We start from the raw sequence: 22,790 nt of genomic DNA, 5'->3' as shown, positions 1-22,790 counted from the left end.
CTGGCGTCGCAGCACACCACAGAGGCATTCGGCCTCTGTCGGTGGGGCCCGATGATGAAGCATGACACTGACTAGGTCGGTGTGTGAGGGCTTTCTTTATCACCCAAATCGGATGTGATAATCTAATCTTGTGTTGACTCCTTGAACTGTGGTCTATATAGTTTACGCTTAGATTGATCAAGTGTTTGATCTGACCTCTCTTTTCTTGTTTTTGTACAACTAACCGGGGACTAAGAGAGTGCCTCATTCTCCCTACCTCTCCTTTTGTTATTGAATATTCAAGGGGTATTAGACACAAGACGTCTGCCCTGTATCGCCCACAAAGTAATGGTGTGGTTGTAAGTTTTATCAAGGTTCTTAAGGAAGCTATGCAACAGGCTAGGTCTTGTGGTTATTGCTGGGAGGTTGCTGTGAGAAGAAAAGTGAGAGAATATTGTTTCACTCCCCATTCCTCAACAGGTGTGGCTCCCTTTCGGCTGTAAAGGTAGAATGGCGAATGTGGAAGTGGCTCCCTCTTGGGTATCTGCTAACAGAGCGTTGGTTGATGAAAAGGTGGGTAGCACGGATGGTTGGAAGGAAAGAGAGAAAGGTAAGATGGATGAAAGGAAAGTTTGTTATGATATGAGAAAGGCTTTGAAGAGTACAATAATTGAAGTTGGTGACTGGGTCAAGGACAAGTTGCCAAGGAAAACTTCTGCTAAGTCCAAATTCAGTCAGCCAATTCAGGTCATCAAGCTGTTTAAAATATCATAAAAACAAGTGATCACTGGATTTGAAATTTGGGCAGAGTTGCAAAATGCCGATCAACACCTGCGCGGCCCACCAGTGGTTCCTCTTCACAGTTGGTTGAACAAGAATTTGAGATTCCTGAGAGGTGTTTAAGACCGCTTCGTTTGAAGCGTGTTCCTCTTCGTTTTCAAGATTTTGTTTCTTAATGTATTTGTGTTTTGTACAACTTGTTTATTTCCATGCCTTTCTTTAACTTTTTGGTTTAATTATCTTTATTGTTCGTCTGTTTGTTTATGAAGGGGGAGGTGATGTGGTGTTCTGCACCTTCTAGTCAGCCACAGATTCCTGGTTCTGGAATGTGGTGACGGTTGCCAAGCACTGTTTGAACTGGGAGAGCAGTTACGCCTGACTACCTGCGTAATAGGGTCTCAAAGCTTCTTCTTACTTGAATAAAGTCTACTCACTTTAACTACCTTAGCCTGGACCTTTTATTGTGAGAAACCTACTTCTACATTCACATGATGAGCCAATATGCACCAACCCCAGCACTGCTAACAGAGAAACCAACAGAGGCAGCATCAGAGCATTTGTACACATCGCCATGTTGGATTCTGACCAGGGAAAAAGGAAGGGTCCCTCCGTGTAATACCGGGACGGGGCCAGTACACTTTCCCCACCAGTAAGCCTCAAGAGGTATGGCACATGGAGGGGCCAAACTAGTCATCAGCCAATCAGCGTCCTGGTTGAAAATTTGGGGTGGGGACTAGGTTCAGTAGGATGGACCGGGAACCGGGTCCTTTCACCGAAGGCCCCTCCTCACTTAAGGCAAGGAGACTGCTGGGGAGGAGCACAGGAAGTGGAGAAAGAAAGAACATGAATGGAAGGGGGTGCACAGGGAACCGGGTCTCCCCCTTCTTACTGGTAGGAGAGACCACCTGACTTTGATTCGACCTCAGGAACATCAGAGGGACAAAAGTGGAAAACTTTTAGAACACAGTACATTACAATGGCTTCAAATTCTGTATCCCATACAGCATCTGGCCCTGCCATTATGTTCTTCTGCTGATAGACTGACGCATAAAAATGTATCTACCTATGTAGACTAATCTGGAGATAAAGGGAGCAGCAGGGAAATGGTTAAATCACCTGCCAGATATATTTATAAATATCATTTTCGTGGAGCCATTAGTGAGTTAACCTGAACGTCTTCGCATTTTCTAAAATCTAAATCTTGACAGAAAGAACAGACTAAGGTTCAAAAGTGCTGGTAATTACAGGAAACTCTCTAATTTGTTACCCTTGGGTGACTCAAAAGAGAGGGTTCACTTTCTATCCCAATTACTAAGAAACCTAAAAGAAATATATTTTGTCTCAAAATCTACAGGTATTTAATTATGACAAGAAGTTTTTACTGCCTGAGTGATTGACAAAAACATTTCTCATTCCTTTACAGAACAGGGCTTCAGAGCATTCAAACATGGACCGGAAAAGACCATTATCCAAAACAGAGAATCTATCCATCACCTGAAGACGCTTTTGAGAGAGGACTTCTATTTATTGCACGATGCTCAAAAGGTAGGCCGGGCTTGGGCCTGTTAGAAAGGTTGCAATTTCAGTCGTCTCTGTGTGGTGGTAAACCATTCCTGGTAGGGCAATGAGTAAACGGGTGCTATGTGGCATCCATCCCTCTATACCCTTCCAGTCAATGTGCCGAGACCTACCATGCTGCCCCCTGAACTCTGCCCTGCAAAGCACCGCCAGCCAATTTTACTACTGTCTTCTGCCTGGAGTAACCCAGCCCCCAGGGCCGGACTGGCCGTAGCCGGCACTGGGCATTTCCCAGGTGACCCAGAGGGATGGGGGCTGGTTTTGTGCCCATTGGGGCTGGTTTTGTCACTGGGTCCGGTTTTGCAGCAGTGCTGTAATATCAGCCCCCTGTAACAAAAGCAGGAGAGGTGCGTCTTGCTAGCACCCCCCCCCACCCCACCCCGGGTCGGATGAGCAGCAAATTGCCAGAGCTGGTTGCTCTTCCTAGTCCGGCCCTGCCAGCCCCTAGGATCCCCTGTTCCTCATATAACCACCCGCGCTGTCCCATCGCCCACATTAGAGCTGTCCCCTTCCTGTACAGGGCCGGCTTTAGCGCTGGTGGCGCCCGTTGCGACAACCCTTTTTGGTGCCCCCACATCCCATGACCGCCTCCTCAGATTCTCTCACTACCCACGGGCAAAAGTGTCCCTCATCTCTCCAATCATAAGGTATTGCTAAACACTGCACACCCCCCCCTGAGGTCCGCGCCCCCTCCACAGGTCAGCGCCCACTGCGACCGCACCAGTCGCAGTGCCCTAAAGCCGGCCCTGTTCCTCTAAATCCCTCCCGGCCCTCTTCACCGCTAGATCCATCCTCTGCTCAGATCCCCCACTGCCCTCTCCCTTTGCTGTGTGTTCCCACCTCACATCTTCATACTTGCCCCATTAGTAATTGACAGCATTTTGTGGCGCAGCATGTCACTCTGCGCAGGAAACTCTGCCATGCCCCAGGAAACTAACTGCTGCTACTTTTGAGCACCTGATACTGTCACTGTTAAGCATGTCTCTTCTAGGAGTGTGGAATTATATAAAATATCTACTAATCAAAGTATTGGGGTGCTTCAGAAATCTTCTTACCCTGTAATCAAATCCACTTGACTCTTTACATGTGATGAAATGAGGTGACACATTATAGCAGTATTCTCATTATATCAAAGCTCTAATAATATCCTCTTTGATTAGACCTGGTCTCATATATCAGAATTTGGATTGTAGCAAAGCTTTGTTTGTGCCACCTTTCAACCGACCTACATATAGGATCTGGTAGGCAGGAAGCGATGGTTTCAAGGTTGAAATGCCCTGCCAGTCTGCATACACCCACAAGCATACATGTTTAAAGGTATTCACCTAATCTCTTCTATCATTGGAACAGCTTGGACATTTACTACTGTGAAAGGCAGGAGTAAAACTCCTATGATAAAAGGAAAAAGGGTGTGTGGATTTGTAATTGCTCATCAGATTTCCGTGCGAGCAGATATACAGGTGCATATTTGCTCATGCTAAAATGTACAAAAGATTGCTAGGAACACCGTCTCCAGGCCTAATTCTTTAAAGTCCCATGAGTTGCTGAGAGTCGAAAATCTGCTTCAATACTACACATAAAGGTGCACTTTTATGGCTTTCTTTTAGAATTGGGCCTCTAATTAATGTTCATGTTGCCCATTATGAGGCCCATAATGGCTTTAAACAGATTCTCAATTATTCTTTTTTTAAATATCGACATGCATCAAATACGTCTTACTAGATGGTAGGTCAAGGAAATCGTATTTAAAGTTATACAACAAGTTGCTGAACAACAGGTTAACACACATTTTTTTTCAAGCTGCATAGAGTTTCTGCAAATTTTAGTTTTAGTTTGTGCATATTTTATTTTGAAAGCATTCAACAGGCTCCCTTTTAGCATATATTTGCATACAAAAAGGGATCAATCTGGGAGCCGTCTAACTACCGTCAATTGTTAACTTTTGCGAACAAGTGTATATGGTTTTATACTGGAACCTCAGTCAGTAATGCAAGCAGAGCTTTCTGCATTTCCTCAGTGTGCTTATCCTTACTTACAATGGTAAGTACGGTAAGAGAGCATCCTCAGAGAAAGCTTTGATAAATGGCGACGGTAAGGCATAATCTTCAGAATTAGAGGCTTTGAGTGACTTGAGAATGCTAGCAAGATCTAGCAGAGGTAGGGCTTTGAAGATGGAGCACTGCGGTATTCTACAGGAAGGGATGGATGTGAGATGAAGCAGGCTTGGTATAACTGATGTGCTGTGAGATCTTCTATAATTTTTCACTGAAGAAGAGGTCTATGGCATTGCACTTTTCTGTGGAGTGAGGAATAGGTAGGTCTGGCAGGGTGTTGATGCAATGCTTGATTGTCTCGAACAAAATATTTTGCTGTCTATCAAGGTATACCAGTGGTTTGCCTACATCTTCCACATCACCCACTTGTCTCGCCAACTTCCCACATTGTATCTATATTGCCTGTTTTCAGTGAGTACTCTGGAACGGCATCCCATATTTTTCTAGGTCATGATGTATGTGATATAATTGTCACATAGATACAGGGCCGGATTGGGATCGCAATTTGGCCAGGACACTGCCGAAAAAAGTGGCCCACATTTGCGGGGCGTGGCCCACATTTGAAGGGCGTGGCCCACATTTGCGGGTGTGCCCTTTCATGAAACACACAAGGAATGTAAGTGGGAGGATATTGTTCTAGGGAAGGACACAGGGCCAAGGTGACAATGTCCTACAAGCTGAGCACCAGAAAAACAGCCAGGCCCCTTTCTTTTACCATATGATTCCCAGCCCTCCAACGCAGGAGCACCTGAAAAACTGCGAGGCCCCTTTCTCTTAAAAAGTTATTCCCCAGACCTCCAGCAGGAGCATCTGAAAAACAGCGAGGCCCCTGTCTCTTAAAAAAATATTCCCCAGCCCTCCAGCGCAGGTGCATTTGAAAACGGCGAGGCCCCTTTCTCTTAAAAAATTATTCCCCATCCCTCCAGCGCAGGAGCACCTGAAAAACGACGAGGCCCCCAGCCCTCCAGCGCAGGAGCACCTGAAAAACTGCGATGCCCCTTTCTCTTAAACAATTATTCCCCAGCCCTCCAGCGCAGGAGCACCTGAAAAACAGCGAGGCCCCAGCTATTTGTAAATTACTCAGCCCTCCCCAGCCCTCCACTGCCTCAGGGCAATGGCGTTGCAGGAGAGGGGCTAAAGCAAAAACACAGCTGCTGGGCCATCCATGGGGTTGGGGGTGGGGTGGAGGCTGAGGTGAAGATGGTGTGAGTTCCCCACATCACCTGGCCCCCACAGGGAGACCCATTCTTTCTCTCCCACTATGCCCTGAATGAGAAGGGCCTTGGGCGAGGACTAATGCAAGCACTGTTTCTGGGATGCGTGGGTCCCAGGGGGGCCTAGGTGAAAATGGCTCACATTCACCCCTCCCCAGCACACCATCAGCATGATTGCTTGGCAGGGCAGGGGGTCAAGGAGAGGCCACAGCTGATCATCGCTCAACGGCCGGCTGCACAGTTAAGATGCTTTCCTCGTTCAGTGCTCTCTGTGGACTGGTAAAGGGGGAAAAAACCGGCCCACAGAGTGCACTGAGACACCGGCCCTTCGGCCCATGCCCGAGTGCCCACAGTGCCAATCCACCCCTGCATAGATACCCTTCATGTTGCTGCAATGGAATTAAGCTTGTCATGCAGTCTTTTATAGTAGGAACTGGTCTCCAGTAGAGAGCCACCCTCTGCTTGGACATCAGCAGAAGTGTAGCTGAGAGGTGCCTTGAAGATGCTAGCAATTCTTTAATAAAAGCTACTAGAGTCACAAGGGGAGACGGGGTAAAAGGTGTGTTCATCATGTCAGAGATCATCTAAAGATTAAACACGAGTCACTTAGCAGCATTGGGCATGCTCATGCCAGTTGAAAGACGTCTGCTTTCAATTGCTGCCACTGATGGCAGTGTGTACCCAGATCCAATCCAAAGGATTTAAGCCTCACTGGGGGTATAGTGATCCTATGAAGGCATTTATAGTCTAGTAGCCTATGTCAGTTGTTTAGGGAAGTGTTACCTCATCTGGGGGAAACATCCTTTATCCCACAGTTACAGCAATGACCTGACTTTACAATGCAGTCATTATCCCGATTGCTACGTTAACATGCGTTACTTTGACACGCAAATTGTTGCAACAACTTGTTTTAGGGGGTGCGTTTTTGGATTGGTGTTGGATTTTTAAGTCCAGCACCATCCCCACTGTTGCAAAGACTGGAGTTGGAATAGTAATTTATATTTTTCCAAAGTCCAACACCCCCTAAAGCAAGTCGTTGTAACGACTTGTGTGGTAAAGAAACACCTGGTAACATCGCAGTCTGGGTAGTTACTCCGTTGTAAAGGCAAGCGGGGTAAATGCATGTGGGTTTCCATCATACAACCCTCATCTGGGGGCAAACGTATCGCTATTGCTCGTCTGACCGTGTAATCCACAAGTCCACATCCTAGTGGACCCCTCTTGAAATCCTTGCTTGCTCTTACCGGATTCTACGCATTCTACGTTGCACACTGTGACCTGGTGTGCCTCTGCTGCTGGGCGGAAGCAGCTTCCCTGACGACTCGCCGGACCCGCTTCGCAGGTCCCGCAGCGCGCCTGCGTTGGAGGAGGCTGTTGGCTACAGGCTGCAGGTGACTGATTGGGAGGTGCGTGGGAGTGGTGTTGGGACCAGCGGGGCTGCGAGTTGCTAAGCAGGGACTCCAGTGTCCAGGAGTCCCTGCGCGCCCAACCAGCAACACCTGGGCTGCTCTCCCCGCTGGCCACGCCCCCCTGCCGAGGAAGTGAAAAGCGGCATTCTCCCTCACCTAGCTGGGACCCCTGTTGAAATCCTTGCTTGCTCTTACCGGATTCTACGCATTCTACGTTGCACACTGTGACCTGGTGTGCCTCTGCTGCTGGGCGGAAGCGGCTTCCCTGACGACTCGCCGGACCCGCTTCGCGGGTCCCGCAGAGCGCCTGCGTTGGAGGAGGCTGTTGGCTGCAGGCTGCAGGTGACTGATTGGGAGGTGCGTGGGAGTGGTGTTGGGACCAGCGGGGCTGCGAGTTGCTAAGCAGGGACTCCAGTGTCCAGGAGTCCCTGCGCGCCCAACCAGCAACACCTGGGCTGCTCTCCCCGCTGGCCACGCCCCCTTGCCTATCAGCCAACGATCAAACAGGACCTGTGTACTTAGGTCTGTAGAGCTTCCGCTATGCGGGAGCGTGCGGGAGCGCACCGGGAGAAGCCCGGGACAAGGGCGGGACCATCTGTGGCCGTCCGGGGCCGCTGGAGGCCGGGCTGGGCCATTCCGCTGACGTTTGGACCAATCTACAAGTTAGCAGCCAAGGGGGTTCCCAACGCTTCAGAATGCCGGACCCACCCAACAAACCTGTCTCGAGGTCTCCAACGGCCGAGGTCGGCCAATCTGTTGTAGGTCCTTTGGATACGTTTTTTAATCGCCCCGTCCACCCAATTGACAAGGAGCAATCGCTTGCTGAGAGGCGCGCTGAGCGCAGACTATCAATTGAACTGCTAAAGAACTCGGGGGATAAGCGCCCTGGTCAAATCTTTCCTGCCTTAGTAACCCCATTGTCCTCACTCCAACTACCTGACTTTTGCAATTTGGGTCATGATGTAAGTATGAATAGGGCCAATCATGGTGTTGTGGGTGATTCGATCCTCCCCCGTGTAAGCCCTATTGAAACTATAACCCCCCTACCTGTGGTGTGTGTTCCATTGACCAAATCTAAAATGGGTCTCAAAAGGAAAAGCAATAGCACATCTAGGAAAAACCTTCGTCCTAAACCACCCCACAAATTTTGGAAAGTCAATAAAAGCATGTATTCTAGCAAGGCAGACACTGTAGAGAGTCGAGGGGGTGTTTCTAAGCAAGTGGGGGCAATTACACCTTCTGGCAACACAGACCCCAGCCCTCTCACCTCTATAGACACAGGGACGATGACGGTCGATACACAGCCGTGGCTGACTAGTTTGCTTCCTGAAGTGGAACGGATACTACGGTCCCTATTGCTTCCACTAGAGGAACGCCTTACTAAGCTTGCTGACCGCCTAAACCACTTCGAGCAGGCTACTCTGGACAACTTCTATTCTACCAAGGCATTAATAAAAAGTCACTCACGGCAGGATGGCCACAGCAACTGCCAGACCACTGCTCAAGCCCCATCACACGTTAAGGGACAAGGGGAACATCCCAACTCCCCCTTGTCTGTAAAAACCAACAATGGAGCGGTAAAGAGACCACCGAAGCCGCTTAACTCGGCACCATTAGGGATTGTTTTAAACACCCCCATCACTGCATCAAATGGTCAGCCTGTCGTGCAACAGTCGACATCTAGTATTAATCCATTGGGTATTGCAGTGGGAGGAGGACTGGAGGGTGCTAAGAAGGGTGCTGCCATATTACCTGCCCCGGCAGTAGGAAACCAGTCAACATCGAACAAATTGATACCCCGCCCTGCCTCTTCTGTCCCTAGTCCGTCCTTACCTCCCTTGAAAAGGCCCCCATATAAGAAACCCCCCATGAACCTCACTCCTGACTCCTTCTCCTATGTAGCGGTCTTGATTAACGTCCCACCACTTCCATCGGGACAGAGAGAGACCTTCCAAATGCTTAAAAACAAAGCTATGCATTGGTTAAGGGCGAATCGGCACCTACCTGGGGAAGTGGATGGACTCATACTGGAAGTGAGGCGAATAGATTGGATAGGCTCCACCATTAAAAACCTGGGGGGGGACTGTATTGTGGTCAATTTCCAAGATCCAAGGGTGGTGGGATGGATAACAAGACAGGGTTGGTGTACGGGCAAGGGTGGTATTGGTATTGTTGACCTAACATTTTTCTACCCACGCCCCTCTAGTGTTTTAACCTCCCTGATCGATGAGGCTAATAGCCCCGGAAATTGTCCGTGGCCAGGGATACCAGCCCCACCTTCACAGAATCTTATACATACTACCATCCCGCTCATTCCTGTTTCGGGCGGGTGGAATGGCTTAGGGTGGGGACGGTGACAATCCCTTGATTGCCAGGAAGAGAACAGGAGTCCAATTGCCAACAGAGCGACTGGTAGCCCTAACTGCGGAAACTTAAATTTGTTTGCAGAAACCAACTCACTGCCCGCCCCAAGGGAGCATAGGGTATTAGGTGGCATAAGGGAACTAGGGATAGTGCCGATCCATAGTGAGTTCACGAATGCTTGTCCTCTGGCGGGAGATATAGACCTGGTGAATACCATCGAGGCTGGTAGCATCCCGACTGTGACGGACCCACACTTTAGGGTTCTCAGTTGGAATGTGGCCGGTCTAGAGAGGAAATTGACCCTGCCCGATTGGAACATCCTGGTGGAGGAATACTCCATATGTTTGTTCCAGGAAACCTGGTGCAGGGAGCCTTCTCATAAGGCGGGATATTCGTCTCACCACATATCAGCTGTACAAACTGAGGGTGGTCGAGGCCGTCCTTCGGGAGGCCTCCTCATATGGGTAGCTACAGCACTCAACTGTAGGGTGGACGAGCACGATACCCAATGTCCCGACCTTCTTAACATCACATTAAAAAATCATAAGGGCCAGGTTATTCTAAATGTTTTCAATATCTATGCCAGAGGGGTAAAGAGAGGCAGAGAATCTCCCGTCATAGCACGGTTGGAAGCTTTGCTTCGATCCTCGCCACACAAGCATTGCACCCTGGTGGGAGGCGACCTCAATTGTACTTTTGAGCCCCTCGGACCAGAAGTTCTAGAGGATCAAGTGGTCGTTGATAATAGGTGGGGTATACCGGCTTTAGAGCTTACTCCAATTAAGAAATGGTCGGAAGTGGGGCTCCAGGTCAACTCTATAACATCCGAGTTTGACCTAAGGGCTCTTAATGGTAGGACTAACTCGGATAAAAAGGGAGCTCATACTTATAACAGGCCCGCGCATTCCTCCAGAATAGATTATATTTTTCTTAACATCCACCTATGGAATATGGTTAAGGATATGGTTATTACACCTACCGTAGAAAGTGATCACAACCTCCTCTCACTCACCATGTTCAACAGGTGTTTAGATGATTCAGGCAGAAAAATTCTGTGCCCCTCAGTCCCGGATATGTCAGTAGTTTCGAATTGTGGTCGTCGGCTAAAATGGGCCAAGCTGTCACTTTCAACTGAGAAACTACTTTCTATATCGCAGATGTTAGCGGCAGCTGTAGGCAATCTTGATCATCTGGGGAGCGGGGCGGGGGAAGTATCTGCAAGATTTTGCAAACTAACATTGGCTCTCAGTGACCTTTTTATTGTCCCAGGTAGCACAAATGGAAAGAGACCAGCTTCTAGGGCTAGACAAGGTTGGTTTAATCGTACGTGCAGAGAGGCGAAGACTCTGCTAATTGACGCAGTAAAATCAAAATCCCAAATAAGGATCAGGGAGGCTAGAAGGTCATATTCATCTTGCCAAAGAATTGCTAAGAAGGCGTGGGAAGATAACTTCTGGCAGGAACTCCTGACGGCCAGTCGAGGGAGAGACGCCAGAAGTTTCTGGAACTTGGTGGGTAGTAGGAAGCGCCCTGATGACACCTTGAGGACGTGCACTATCACAGCTAAGGTTTGGTTTGATCATTTTCTGGGTCTTTATTGTGCTATTGAAGGCCCACTTAACGATCAATTTACTCTCCCCCCCTATTCTTTGGACAGAGATATGGTTCTTTTTTCTGCCCAAGAGGTTACGAAATTAATTAAAACCCTTACTCCATTAAAAGCAGCAGGCCCGGATGGGCTACCAGGGGATCTTCTTCGCGCACAACCAGGTGACTGGGGGGTGTTGATATCCGCTCTCCTTAATGCCATCATGGAGGGAGGGTCTGTCCCAGAGTCCTGGAAAGGGGCCGAGGTAGTCCCAATATTTAAAAAGGGAAACCGTGATCTCCCGGGAAACTATAGGCCCATAAGCCTGATAGACTCGACCCAGAAGGTGGCGGGAAAAGCAATTTTGGGAAGGATCCTTTCTTGGGTAGACGAAAATCACATACTATCCGAGATGCAGGCCGGGTTCCGTACAGGTACAGGAACAATTGAACAAGTTTTCAGACTCCTGTTACTGTATTGGAAGGTGGTGGTATTGGGCAAGGGCAGTCTTTATTTGGCCTTTATAGACCTGAAGACTGCCTTTGACCTTGTTCCCAGGGAGGAACTCTGGAGGGTGCTGTACGGCCTTGGGATGCCTCCATACATAGTGGACCTCTTAATGAAATTGCACAAAGCGAACTACGCTCAGGTTAGGTGGGGCTTGAATGGGGAGAAGACTGACAAGATCAAGGTAGAGAGGGGTGTTCGGCAGGGTTGCGTCTTAGCACCCACCCTGTTCTCGCTTTACGTGAACGGGGTGGTAGATTACCTGCTCGAAGAACCAGCAGACGCCCCTACACTCTGCAACGTTAAGATTCCAACTTTGTTGTTTGCTGACGACACCCTTCTCATCTCAAAAACTCCCCAGGGCCTCCAAAAACTCCTGAACCGGTTTCAGGATTTTTGTGTAATGAGAGGTCTTGTTATAAACGTACAAAAACCCAAATATCTAGTAATGCACCCGCCTAAAAAACTGGGCCGCCCTCCTATCCTGAACTCTATTCCCCTAGAAAAAGTTGCAGAATTTGACTACCTGGGAATTCGGCTGAGTGACAGCATGAGTTGGGTACCCCATACCACCAAAATGACATTGGTTCACAAAAGAGTGGGGGGAGCCTTGTTAAAGGAGTACAATTCATCATCGAAACATTGTGTATCCCCAATCATTGATATATACAAGGCCAGAGCGGTACCGGCATCACTTTATGGAGCAGAGTTATGGGGTCTGGGTGGCATGGAGTCCCTGTCCAAAGCAGAGAACAAGTTCATCAAAGATCTATTGGCAGTCCCGATGAGCACCCCGACTGTCCCAATGCTTATGGATGCGGGCTGCAAACCAATTAAAGATCTGGCCCGCCTCCGGCCCCTCCTATTGTGGGCCCGACTGTGGAGGGTCCCGGATCTAAAATCCTATGCAGATGGGCTGGCAGAGGTAATGCATTCGGCTGGCTGGCAAAGGATCAAGTGGCTTAGGGACATTAAACTCCTGCTCGAGGAACTAGGCCTGGGCTCCTGCTGGTTTACTCATTCAGCACCCCCAAAGGAGATCCTGAAAAAAATATATTGGGGTTGGGTGTCCTCAAAACTCATGAGTAATCAACATCACTGCAACTCCACCGCAGCATATTTGAGGATCAAAGATGTTACTGCCTTTGAACCCTTCTTGGATATTATCTCCATTCCAATGGACCGGGCTTTGTACATCAAGTTCAGACTAGGAACTCTACCCCTAGCCGACCTTCTTTCCAGATGGAATTCGAATAAGCAGGTATCACGCTTCTGTGCCCTTTGTTCTGATTGCTGCGAAACAGTGGCGCATTTTCTTCTTGACTGTCCAGACTATGCGCGCCCGAGATCCTTTTGGCTCAAACCGCTTTGTAATGAGATGGGTATCCGCCAACATTCTGTGGCTCTTCGCATTTTATTGACCAATACTGCCCCCCTTACTGTTTGTGCTGTGTCTAAATTTTTAAAATGGGCCTGGTTGATACGTCTCAAAAGACTGTCTTTATCGATTTAATGCTTCTTTTAAAAAATAATAACTTATTTATTCTGCTTTTAACATTTGATGTATTAAGTACAGTCTTGAGTTTCCGATATGTTGTTTTTATATTATTGTGTAATGCTTTTATGATATACGCATATCGAAATAAAGCTATCAATCAATCAATCAGTGTTGCAAGGTTCTCCACCATTGTCACCTTGACTAACTGTGTTAGTAAGACAAAATATATTATGTTGTGATGAAAGAGAAAGGATTGGCTGTGAAAGTGCACTCTGTATCTGTTGTTGACCTAAGAATGAGAGGTAACAGCTGTAAGGCGTGTCCTGGAGTCTAAAAGAATAAAACAAAGAAAGACATCTAATGGAGGTATATCACCTAGTTTCTTAAATTGAGATGAAGTTAGAATAGCTCCTCCCGGGTACGGGTCTCTCGACATGGACAACCCCAGGCATGCGAGCTGTGCTTGTGATTTGTGTTCCATTCCAACTAGCAGGCAGGGAATGGCTGCCAGGGGCAGTTCTAGAAAGCAAGGGATATCAGACCCAGCCAAAACCAGCCTCACACTATGCACGCCACCAGGTTCCCCTGAGACAAAGGCTTGGGCAGGGATCACGCTAATACTGAGGTCATTGGACAAGGGAAATTGACCTCAACTACTATGGCAACATGGGGCAATGAGGGCTCTCTGTGGTACCCTTAAAAGGTAAATTGCGCCTGAGTAAAAAAAAAGTATTGTTTCATGTCTGGGATCGACAATCCCCCCTGTAGTGTATGACAATGTCATTATAACCTAATTCAGTTAAGGGTGTTTGCCTGCCGACAAGTTTTATCAGTAATGCAGGACCGTTTTTTTTTTACAAAACTCTCTAGTCAAAGGAAATGGTAAAGTGATAAAATTATAACTTGGCTTTAGGAAAGCAATTTTAATTAAAGCCACTCTATCTGTCATTGGCAGCCATCTTACAACCTAAGCTACGAGACTAAAACCATAAATGTTAGACCTGTTGCTTCCGGTTCAGCTGGGATTAATTCCTGACCAGAGAGCGTGATCTTTGTGGAGAGGATCAGTTAGAGAAAGGTTTTAGCCGCGGTTAGTACCATAATGATCAACCTTTTCCACCTGCAAGTGCCGCTTCTTCCAGGATGAGTCTTGTGCTATACACATACACATAACATCCTTGCACCCAGTGGTATAATGCTAAATATTGGGGCCCACCCTGCAGGTTGTGAAGAGGATCCCCTCAGTCTCCAATATCTCACAGATATTAATTCACAGTGGGCTGAATGGAGGACCTTGTGGGGCTCCTGAAGGGTTGACCAACCCCCCCCCCCCCCCCCTACTCTGCAGGGGCTGTGAGGACCTGTTTTAAGCTCCTGCTTACATCAAGCAAAACTTGTAGCACTGTTAGAAAACTGAACAAGACATGAGTGCTGCTACAAAGGTAGACAAAATGGGGCAGGAATATAGGTAAGTTAATCGATGCAGGAAACATTGCATCGCTCGACCAAGTATTCATGTCTTTCTTAAGAGGATTAGTGGTTTCAGGTTATCTGGACAGGAAAGCTGCTTTGGTTTCTCACCGATCAAGAGATATTAGGAAACCTTTACTTTGAGGGCCTGCATGTTGGCTGTGTGAGGGGGAGGCTTTTATGCTGGATTGCTTAAGATTGACCAAGCAATTGTGGGTCAAGCTACCTTACGTTCTTTGTTATCCGCGAAGAGAGGTAATAGGAGGGTTCAGAGCAAACGAGGCACTGTGGGCAGTGGCACATACTTTGGAGACATGGAAGGATTGTGTGAGAGAGACAAGAGTTGCACATTACACATGTTGAGGCATCCTTTGGATTTAACGGAGCTCTACAAATTAATAACAGAATGTGAACTTGGAAGAGTAGGATGCATGTAGGTGTGTTGAACGTGGAGATTTGGTTAGGAAATGCCACTGTGTATTTTGTGCGCTTAAAGTGTATGTTCAGTTTGGACGACAACCAACTGTTATGGTAAAGGGGGTTTGTGAAAGTGCTGATGAGACCACATCTTTATACAAGATGGTGGTGGTGTCCTCTTTTTAGACGTTCTTTTAATATTTTTTCTTTTCATGGCTGTTCTGTGTCACTCCCATTTCACTTGTCCTAGTGCCTTAAGACTGATCTATGATAAAAAAAGAATCAAATAAATAATTTGTTGCCTGGCTATACTGTGCATAGGTTGAACATGGAACATGATTTGGGGAGGCCAGCTGATCCAGTCAAAGCAAGCAGAATTATTTGTTGGTCTGAGTCTTCAAGGACGTGGAGACAAACTTCTCTCTGGAAACGATGCTTGCATTGGCCCCAGCTAACTTTCTGACCTCGTGTCATCCTCCAGTTCTGAAGTTCATGTGGTTCATGGTGTCATACAGGGAAAGGAGAGGGGTGTATTTATTACATATCACTTGCCCTTCCTAGGTGCCCTTCGACATCTGCCTTAAAACGGCTACTCTTCCGTGCAATTAAGTTGCGAAAAAGTACCTTACATTAGTGTGCAAACAATCTGAAAGAACACACCACTATATGAAGCTGCCTATCTTATCTTGGGTGTTTACATATTACGACTATTTCCATTCAAATAAACTCTTTCACCACATTGGGTACCCAGGCTCATGTCTTATTTTTTATTATTTTGTATGTATTTATAATTTTTTTTTATTAATCTCATCTACTTCCCGCATTTTGCATTATGCGAAAAGTGCAAAAGATTTTGACATTTCTCATACCGTTACATTTTGCATGATTTTTACCAGCTGGAGATTCGCTTAAATACATTTTCTACTCGAAGAAGATGTTGTCTACTCAAATCAGTTTTCTCAAAGGAAGGTCGGTGGTAGTGTTGCCCTAGAAGAAGGGAAATCGTCCGCACATCCAATTAATACAATCCCTAGATATAATAATACACGTGACTTTAAATATGTAGAAAATATATTGGTAAGTTACAAAGAACAAGGTGCTAGTAGGGCCTGATGCACACCCACCACCAGGGGTGTCAAACAGCACGAGTGCCAAATATCAAGAAAAAATGAGAGCAGGCCAAATATCACTCTCTGATAGTTATCCAATTATTAGTTGATCCAGGAAACACCTAGATAAATGTTAAAGATCTGTCAAAGCACAAAGATTAGTAGCTCCATCCACAGTCCGCAATATTTAGTGTCCATTATTATTATGTAGCAGTATTCCAAATTCAAAAGATCCAAAGCCAGGTTGTATTCTTTCAAGATTTTATTACGTATCCATAGATATAGCAAAACTTCACAGCTCACACCGCCGACACGTGTTTTGTCTCATAAGAGACTTTTTCAAGGCTGAAAGCATAAGACAAATATTTAATAAATTTAATTAAAAACAGAAAAGTGTTGATAAATCTATCTATCTACATCTTGTTAAAACCAATTACTTGTACAATATATACATGATTCCTAGAAAAACCACAAAAGAAATAATCACAATAAGTGAACAGAATGCAACAGAGCGTAAGTCTCAAAGCCTGTAAAGAAAATATCATGTTTTGGTACAATAGTATAATATTAGTGAATAGGGTTCTACAAAGATGTATACATGTGAACAAAACAAATATATGTTCCCTATAAAAACTTAAACCTGACATGACTCCACATCATATGGGAGGTGTCGTAAGACATCTATTGAACAATCTCATACATAAAATTTAAACAAAATACAAGAGCGGAGATATATTCATGATCTTTGATATCTCATAAGTGTCTGGGGGCCAGGAAGTTATACAATGTACCTCATTCCCCAATTCCACATCAAAGATATGTCGTGTGGGAGTAATAGCGCAAATAAATAAAATTAATAAGATTCCAACCGACCACATCAATTATTAGACATATGTAGAAAAGACAACATACCCAGAATTGTAAAGAGCATGGACGAACAGATGTTCTACCTAGGTAAGTAGGTCCGTGTCCCATCCAATCGGTGTAGTGTAGGGGTGAGTGATGCCACCAGAGGCCTAATTATAATTCCTGTAAAAGTTAGAAAAGTAGCATCACACACTAAGAGGATTACTATGGACACAAAAGTCTGAGATCATTCATCACGACCAACTATGAAAGGGGCCATAGTGGCATGACAATGGTTGTCCGCAAGGTGTGCTTTGAAAACGTAACTCGAAAGATAGCCAATCAAGAGTTGAACACCAACTCACCTCTCCTATTCATTCAATCTAGGGAGAGATTCTTCGCATCATAGATCAGTCATAGAAGGAGTTGTTGAATTAAAGTAAGACAAAATTACGTATTAAGTCAGTCTATGTAAGAGTAGCTGGCTGTCCAGCACAATAACTGAGAGTTTCCCTCACCGTGATCACTAAGGAGTCTTATTCCTCGCTCAGGCTGCCAAGTATCCCGTAAGCGCCGTCAATACCGGAGTTAAGGCGTAGATGGTAAGACTCACTTAATTGTTGTCTGCATATGCAAAATAACGAGAATGACACAGTAAGAAGATGCATGTGAAAAATCGATATAGTGTAGATGGTAGGACTCACTTAATTGTTGTCTGCATATGCAAAATAACGAGAATGACACAGTAAAAAGATGCATGTGAAAAATCGATATAGCACCAATTTCCTCTGTATGTCAGTTTTCTGTCTGTATCTCTAATGTCTTCGCATGGAAAATCCATTCAAGATGTTCTCAAAAAACCTTTTATGCAGCTTGTACAATTTCACTGAATTGTCCGCAAACTTTGGTGATTCAGGAAGGTGCGGAAGTAGTTTAACACAATCTATGCACAGCCCTTGCTCCCTCTAATCTCACCACTTTTTAAGCTGATCATTATTGTAGTGTTTCGCTCTAGTCCTTGCGGTCGCGTGATGACGCAACACGCAAGGACGTGAGAGCGAGCGTAGTGCGCATGCGTGAGGGGCGATGTGTGCATGTGCGAGCGACCGGAGCGCGGAGAGAGTAAGACGTTCGGCGCTCTTCTTGCAGAGTAATTATCTAAATAAACAGACCATTCTCCCAAACTGTAAGCGTCTGTGTCTCATTGTATGGGTGAAGACTACGACTTTACAGTGGCGACGAGGAGTGGGATTCCCCACACGGAGGACATCCAGTTAAAAAAAAAAAAGAGAAACTCACACAGAGGAGCAGCAGAAAACAGAGAACGCTGTACTGCACAGGTCAGCTGACAAGGGGAGAAGAAGTACAGTAGCAGAGATATCGCAAGAGGAGCGTGGCAGAGGCAAAACCCCCCCCCAAAAAAACTAAGTGGGAAGCTCCCACTACGTGCACCAGAGCCGGAAACTGAGGCGACCAAGGAGGTGAAGCACGGTAGGAGGGCGGCAGTACCCCCACAGAGGCCCTGGCGGAACGGGGAGTCCACGGAGAAAGGGGAGAAGAAGAACCCCGACCCAACACGGTACAAGGTGGGAACGCAAGCGCGCCAGGCAGCCCTAGAAGCCAAGGAGGGGAACCGGAAGAACAGGCAAGAATGAGCGCCCAAGCATCTTCGCTTACAGCGCAGATTCCGTTTCTGCCCAAACCAGGCGAACACCAGATGAAATGGGAAGACTGGAGGGAATATTTCAAAAATTATCTAGAAGCCTTGGAGGATGAAAATGCAGAGGCCTTTCCCAGCGCGAGGAGAAGAAGGATACTCTTACATAACCTAGGCCCGGAGGGGATAAGAATGTTCACGAATCTAGTGCCCACACCCAGACCAGCAGCGGACATCGACGTCTTCAAACATGCCTTAGAGGATCTGGACAATCACTACCGTCCAGCGGTGTGTGTCTCCATTGATCGTTTCAACTTCCAACAGAGAAAGCAAGAAGCGGGAGAATCCATAGATGACTACGTCGCTGCCTTGAGAAGATTAGCGATTACATGCAAGTACGAGGCACTCCAAGACGACTTCATAAAGGATCAAATTATTGTGATGCACACCACCAACAAGACAGTACAAGATAAGTTGTGGGCACACGGAGAAGCGACGCTGAAGGAAGTTATCGCAATGGCGAAGAAGGCGGAACTATCGAAGCGATGTGCCGCAGCAAAAAGGGAGAACGCCCAGAGGTCCATGGTGAACAGAGTGGATGATGCAGAGCCCTCAGGAAGAAATAGATCAACGCCCGGAGACAATAAAGGAGCTCACAGATGGGCGGCAAAGCCAGGACAAACAGGGAAACAGTCCATGGAAAGCAAGACCACGTGCTACAGGTGCGAAAGTGCAACCCACGCAGCCCAAGATAAGCGCTGCCTGGCGTTCCGGGCGAAATGCATGTTCTGTGGCCTAATTGGACACTACGAAAAGGTATGTCGCAGGAAAGGGAAGAGGTCGGTAGTGAAGTATATAGCACAGGACCAACCAGAAGGACAAGAAGAGGAACTAGATGAGGAAGACCTAGTAGTGTGTATCGAGGAGCAAGTATTGGGAATAGAAGACAAGCGCTCTCGTAAACCACGTGGTGACATGCTGATAGGGGGAGTGAAGATCAGGATTGCGATAGATTCAGGATCCCCATACACCATAGTCCAAAGATCAGTATGGGAGGAAGAGTTCATGCCCAGCCTAGGACCCAAGTTGGAACCACCAGACAGTCGGCCGGTGTCGTACACGAGCAATCCGATCCCCATGGTGGGCTACAGGATCCTGAAGTTTAAATTCAGGGGATGAACAGCGGAGTGCAAACTGTATGTGGCAGAGAAGGGCCCCTCGGTGTTAGGATGTATGGATCAAGGGGACTAGGAATGAAACTGGACCCGGGAGGAGATGTGCAAGTGCTTCTGACAGACTGTGAGTGCTGGCCGGACCCGGAAACATTAAAAAGGGACTTCCCGAAGGTGTTCCGCGGAAAGGTTGGCAAACTGGAGAAATTCACGCACAAAATCCTGCTCAAGGAAAACTCTCATCCAGTGTCCACAAAGGTCTGGAATGTGCCTATAGCAGTGAAGGAAGCCGTGCAACAGGAACTGCGCAGACTGGAAGAGCAAGGAATCATTGAGCCCAATTGACAGCTCGGGTGGCTAGCACCCTTAGTTGTGGCAAGAAAACCCAATGGCAAAGTGCGTCTATGTGTGGACCTTCGAGAGCTAAACAAGTGTCTGATAGTGGAGAAATTTCCATTGCCCCGGATAGAAGAAATGCTAGCCAGAACAAGGGGAGTAAAGTGGTTCTCCACCATCGACCTTGCATCCGCCTATCATCAAATAGACCTGCACCCATCAAGCCGGAAATTCACGTCCTTCATAACACCCTTTGGATGCTATCAATTCCGCAGAATGCCCTTCGGGTTGGCATCGGCCGCGGCAGTGTTCCAAAAGCGAATGCACCGCCTGTTCAAGGACGTGGAAGGCATCCAATATTTTCAAGACGACATCCTTGTGATGGGGATGGACCGAGAGGACCACGACAAGAAATTAAACAAGGTGCTGAGAGTGCTGCAAGAGAAGGGCCTGACAGCTGAATGGGATAAATGTCGGCAGGGTATGACATCTGTCACCTACCTCGGACAAGAGATAGGAGGACACGGGATCACACCTAAGAGAGAGAACGTGAAGGCAATCTGCGAAGCCAGAGCTCCCGTCAGCAAAGAAGAGGTGAGATCCTTCCTGGGGATGGCCGAATATTATAGCAAATTCATTCAACACTTTGCCACAAAGACACATCAATTGAGACAACTCATAAGGGACAAGACGGCGTTCCATTGGGACGAAGAAGCACAAAGAGAATTTGATGAGTTAAAGAAACATAAGTCAAGCGGTGCTGTTGCATGGACATGATCCCCAGAGGCGGACCATACTGACCACGGATGCCAGCGAGAAGGGGTTGGGAGCAGTCTAAATGCAAGTGAGAGATGATGGTACTGTGGAGACTCTCAGCTTCGCATCCAGAGCGTGATCTCCCACAGAACAGAAATTCAGCGTGATTGAGAAGGAAATGCTGGCGGTGGTGTGGGCTATGGGGAAGTTCAGGGAGTTCCTGTGGGGCACAAGATTTCGTCTACAGACAGACCACAAACCGCTGGTCAAGGTGCTCACCTCGAGTGGACATGCAACCGCCACCCCACGCATAGCCAAGATGACGCTGAAGCTATTGGAGTACAGGTACGATGTGGAGTACATTCCGGGGACCCGCAACAAGGTGGCCGACTACCTAAGGCGAGCCTCAGCCATGGAAGAAGCGCCAAACCCCTCGTCTGAGAATTAAGAAATTATTGCGTTGATGGAGGACTCTGAAAGAGTGATCAGCAAACAAGAATGGGCTCAGGCGTATGAGGAGGACGTGGACATAAGAGAGGTCAAAGAATGCCTAATCAGTGGTTGGCCCGAGAAGAGGCGGTTGCTCCGGAAATTTTATGAAGTGCGAGAAGAACTATCGATGAGCGACTCCGGAATCTTTTTGTATCGGGGGGACAGAGTGGTGCCCCCCACGAGATTGATCCCGTTCCTGATAAGCCAGCTACATGAAGGACACCTCGGCAATGTGAAGACCAAACTGCGGGTGAAGCAAATGTACTGGTGGCCGGGACTGGACAAACAAGTGGAAAGGCACGTGAGAGACTGTGATCAGTGCCAAGGGGCAGACAAGATATTGAAGCCGCTAAGACCAGCTTTGGGAAAGTTTGATCAGTCTTGCAACCCCTGGGAAGATGTATCGGTCGATATCCTAGGACCTGTGTTGGATAACCAAGGAATGCCGAAGTACCTGTGTGTTTTGGTGGAAAAGTACTCAAAATGGCCGGAAGTTCATGTTCAGGAAGAAATGGACGCTGATACAGTGATAAAGTTTCTCACCTCCGTTTTCCTGAGAGAAGAGATCCCGAGAACGATCCTGAGTGACAATGGCCCACAATTCACATCTGAGAAGTGGTACAAGTATGCAGAAAGAAATGGAATCAAACCCAAACACACTTCAGTGTACCACCCATCGAGCAACGAACAGGTGGAAAGATTCAATCGTGTCCTCATGGGGTCCATACAGGCCGCCATCATGAAGGGCAAGGACTGGGAAAAAGAGGTCCAGAGTATTATATGGGCGTACAGGATTACCCCCACCTCTACAGGGTACAGCCCCTTCCAAATCTTAAGAGGCAGGCATCCCTTTACGAAGGACAATGTAGTCTGGAGGGAGAAGACCGTCACCAGCAAATGGTCACCTGCTGTAGGTCAGCATCATCTAGAGAAGGCCCGGAAAGTGTACACGGAACATTATAACAGGAGAAGACATATGAAGGACGCAGCCCTTGAAAGAGGGGAGTGGGTGAGAGTCAAGCTGGCAGTACTGAAAAGAAAAGGAGAAAGCAAGTACAGCCCACTCATGCAAGTGGAAGAAGTATATGATAGAGCGGCGTTACTCAGTGACGGAAATGTGTGGTCCCAAGACAGCATGGCCAAAATCAACAAGATCCTACAGTGGCCCGCGGAGGGAGAGAAAGACCGAAAAGTTTAAGGACCGAGAGGCAGCGAAGAAAGAATGAATACAGAAAGTGAATGCCAAGTGGAAGGAGAATCGCACGTTGAGGGAGAAGATCTGGAAGTGCCAGGTGTGGAGGAAGTGCAGGCCGAAAAGGGCATGACACCCAAGAGAAATGAACTGAGTCAGCAGAGAGACAGAATGGTGAGCCCTGCAGAAGATGGTGCCCGAGAAGCCTCTACGCCGGTAAGACGCACGCGTGCTGGGTGAACGGTGGTCAGGCCTGCTCATTTCAGAGACTTTGAACTGGGGGAATGTTAAACCCTGGGGACTCATACCACACCTTTGTATGTGTATAAAAAGTGGAGATATGTAGTGTTGCGCTCTAGTCCTTGCGGTCAC

At 47.3% G+C, this 22,790-nt stretch overlaps 1 protein-coding gene across 1 annotated transcript in view; it reads left to right on the top strand.

The window, feature by feature from the left end:
- The window catches only part of CCDC183 (coiled-coil domain containing 183), a 309,578-nt gene that overhangs the window by 6,521 nt on the left and 280,267 nt on the right, over positions 1-22,790 (top strand). The window contains exon 2 of the mRNA XM_078640859.1: positions 2,183-2,304. Within this exon, the coding sequence (XP_078496985.1) occupies positions 2,183-2,304 (122 nt within the window). The remainder of the gene's footprint in view (positions 1-2,182; positions 2,305-22,790) is intronic.

This window comes from Lissotriton helveticus, chromosome 5_1, assembly GCF_964261635.1.
Source record: "Lissotriton helveticus chromosome 5_1, aLisHel1.1, whole genome shotgun sequence".
In the NCBI taxonomy this organism is placed as follows: Eukaryota; Metazoa; Chordata; class Amphibia; order Caudata; family Salamandridae; genus Lissotriton; species Lissotriton helveticus.
This window is presented reverse-complemented; position numbering and strand designations above follow the sequence as displayed.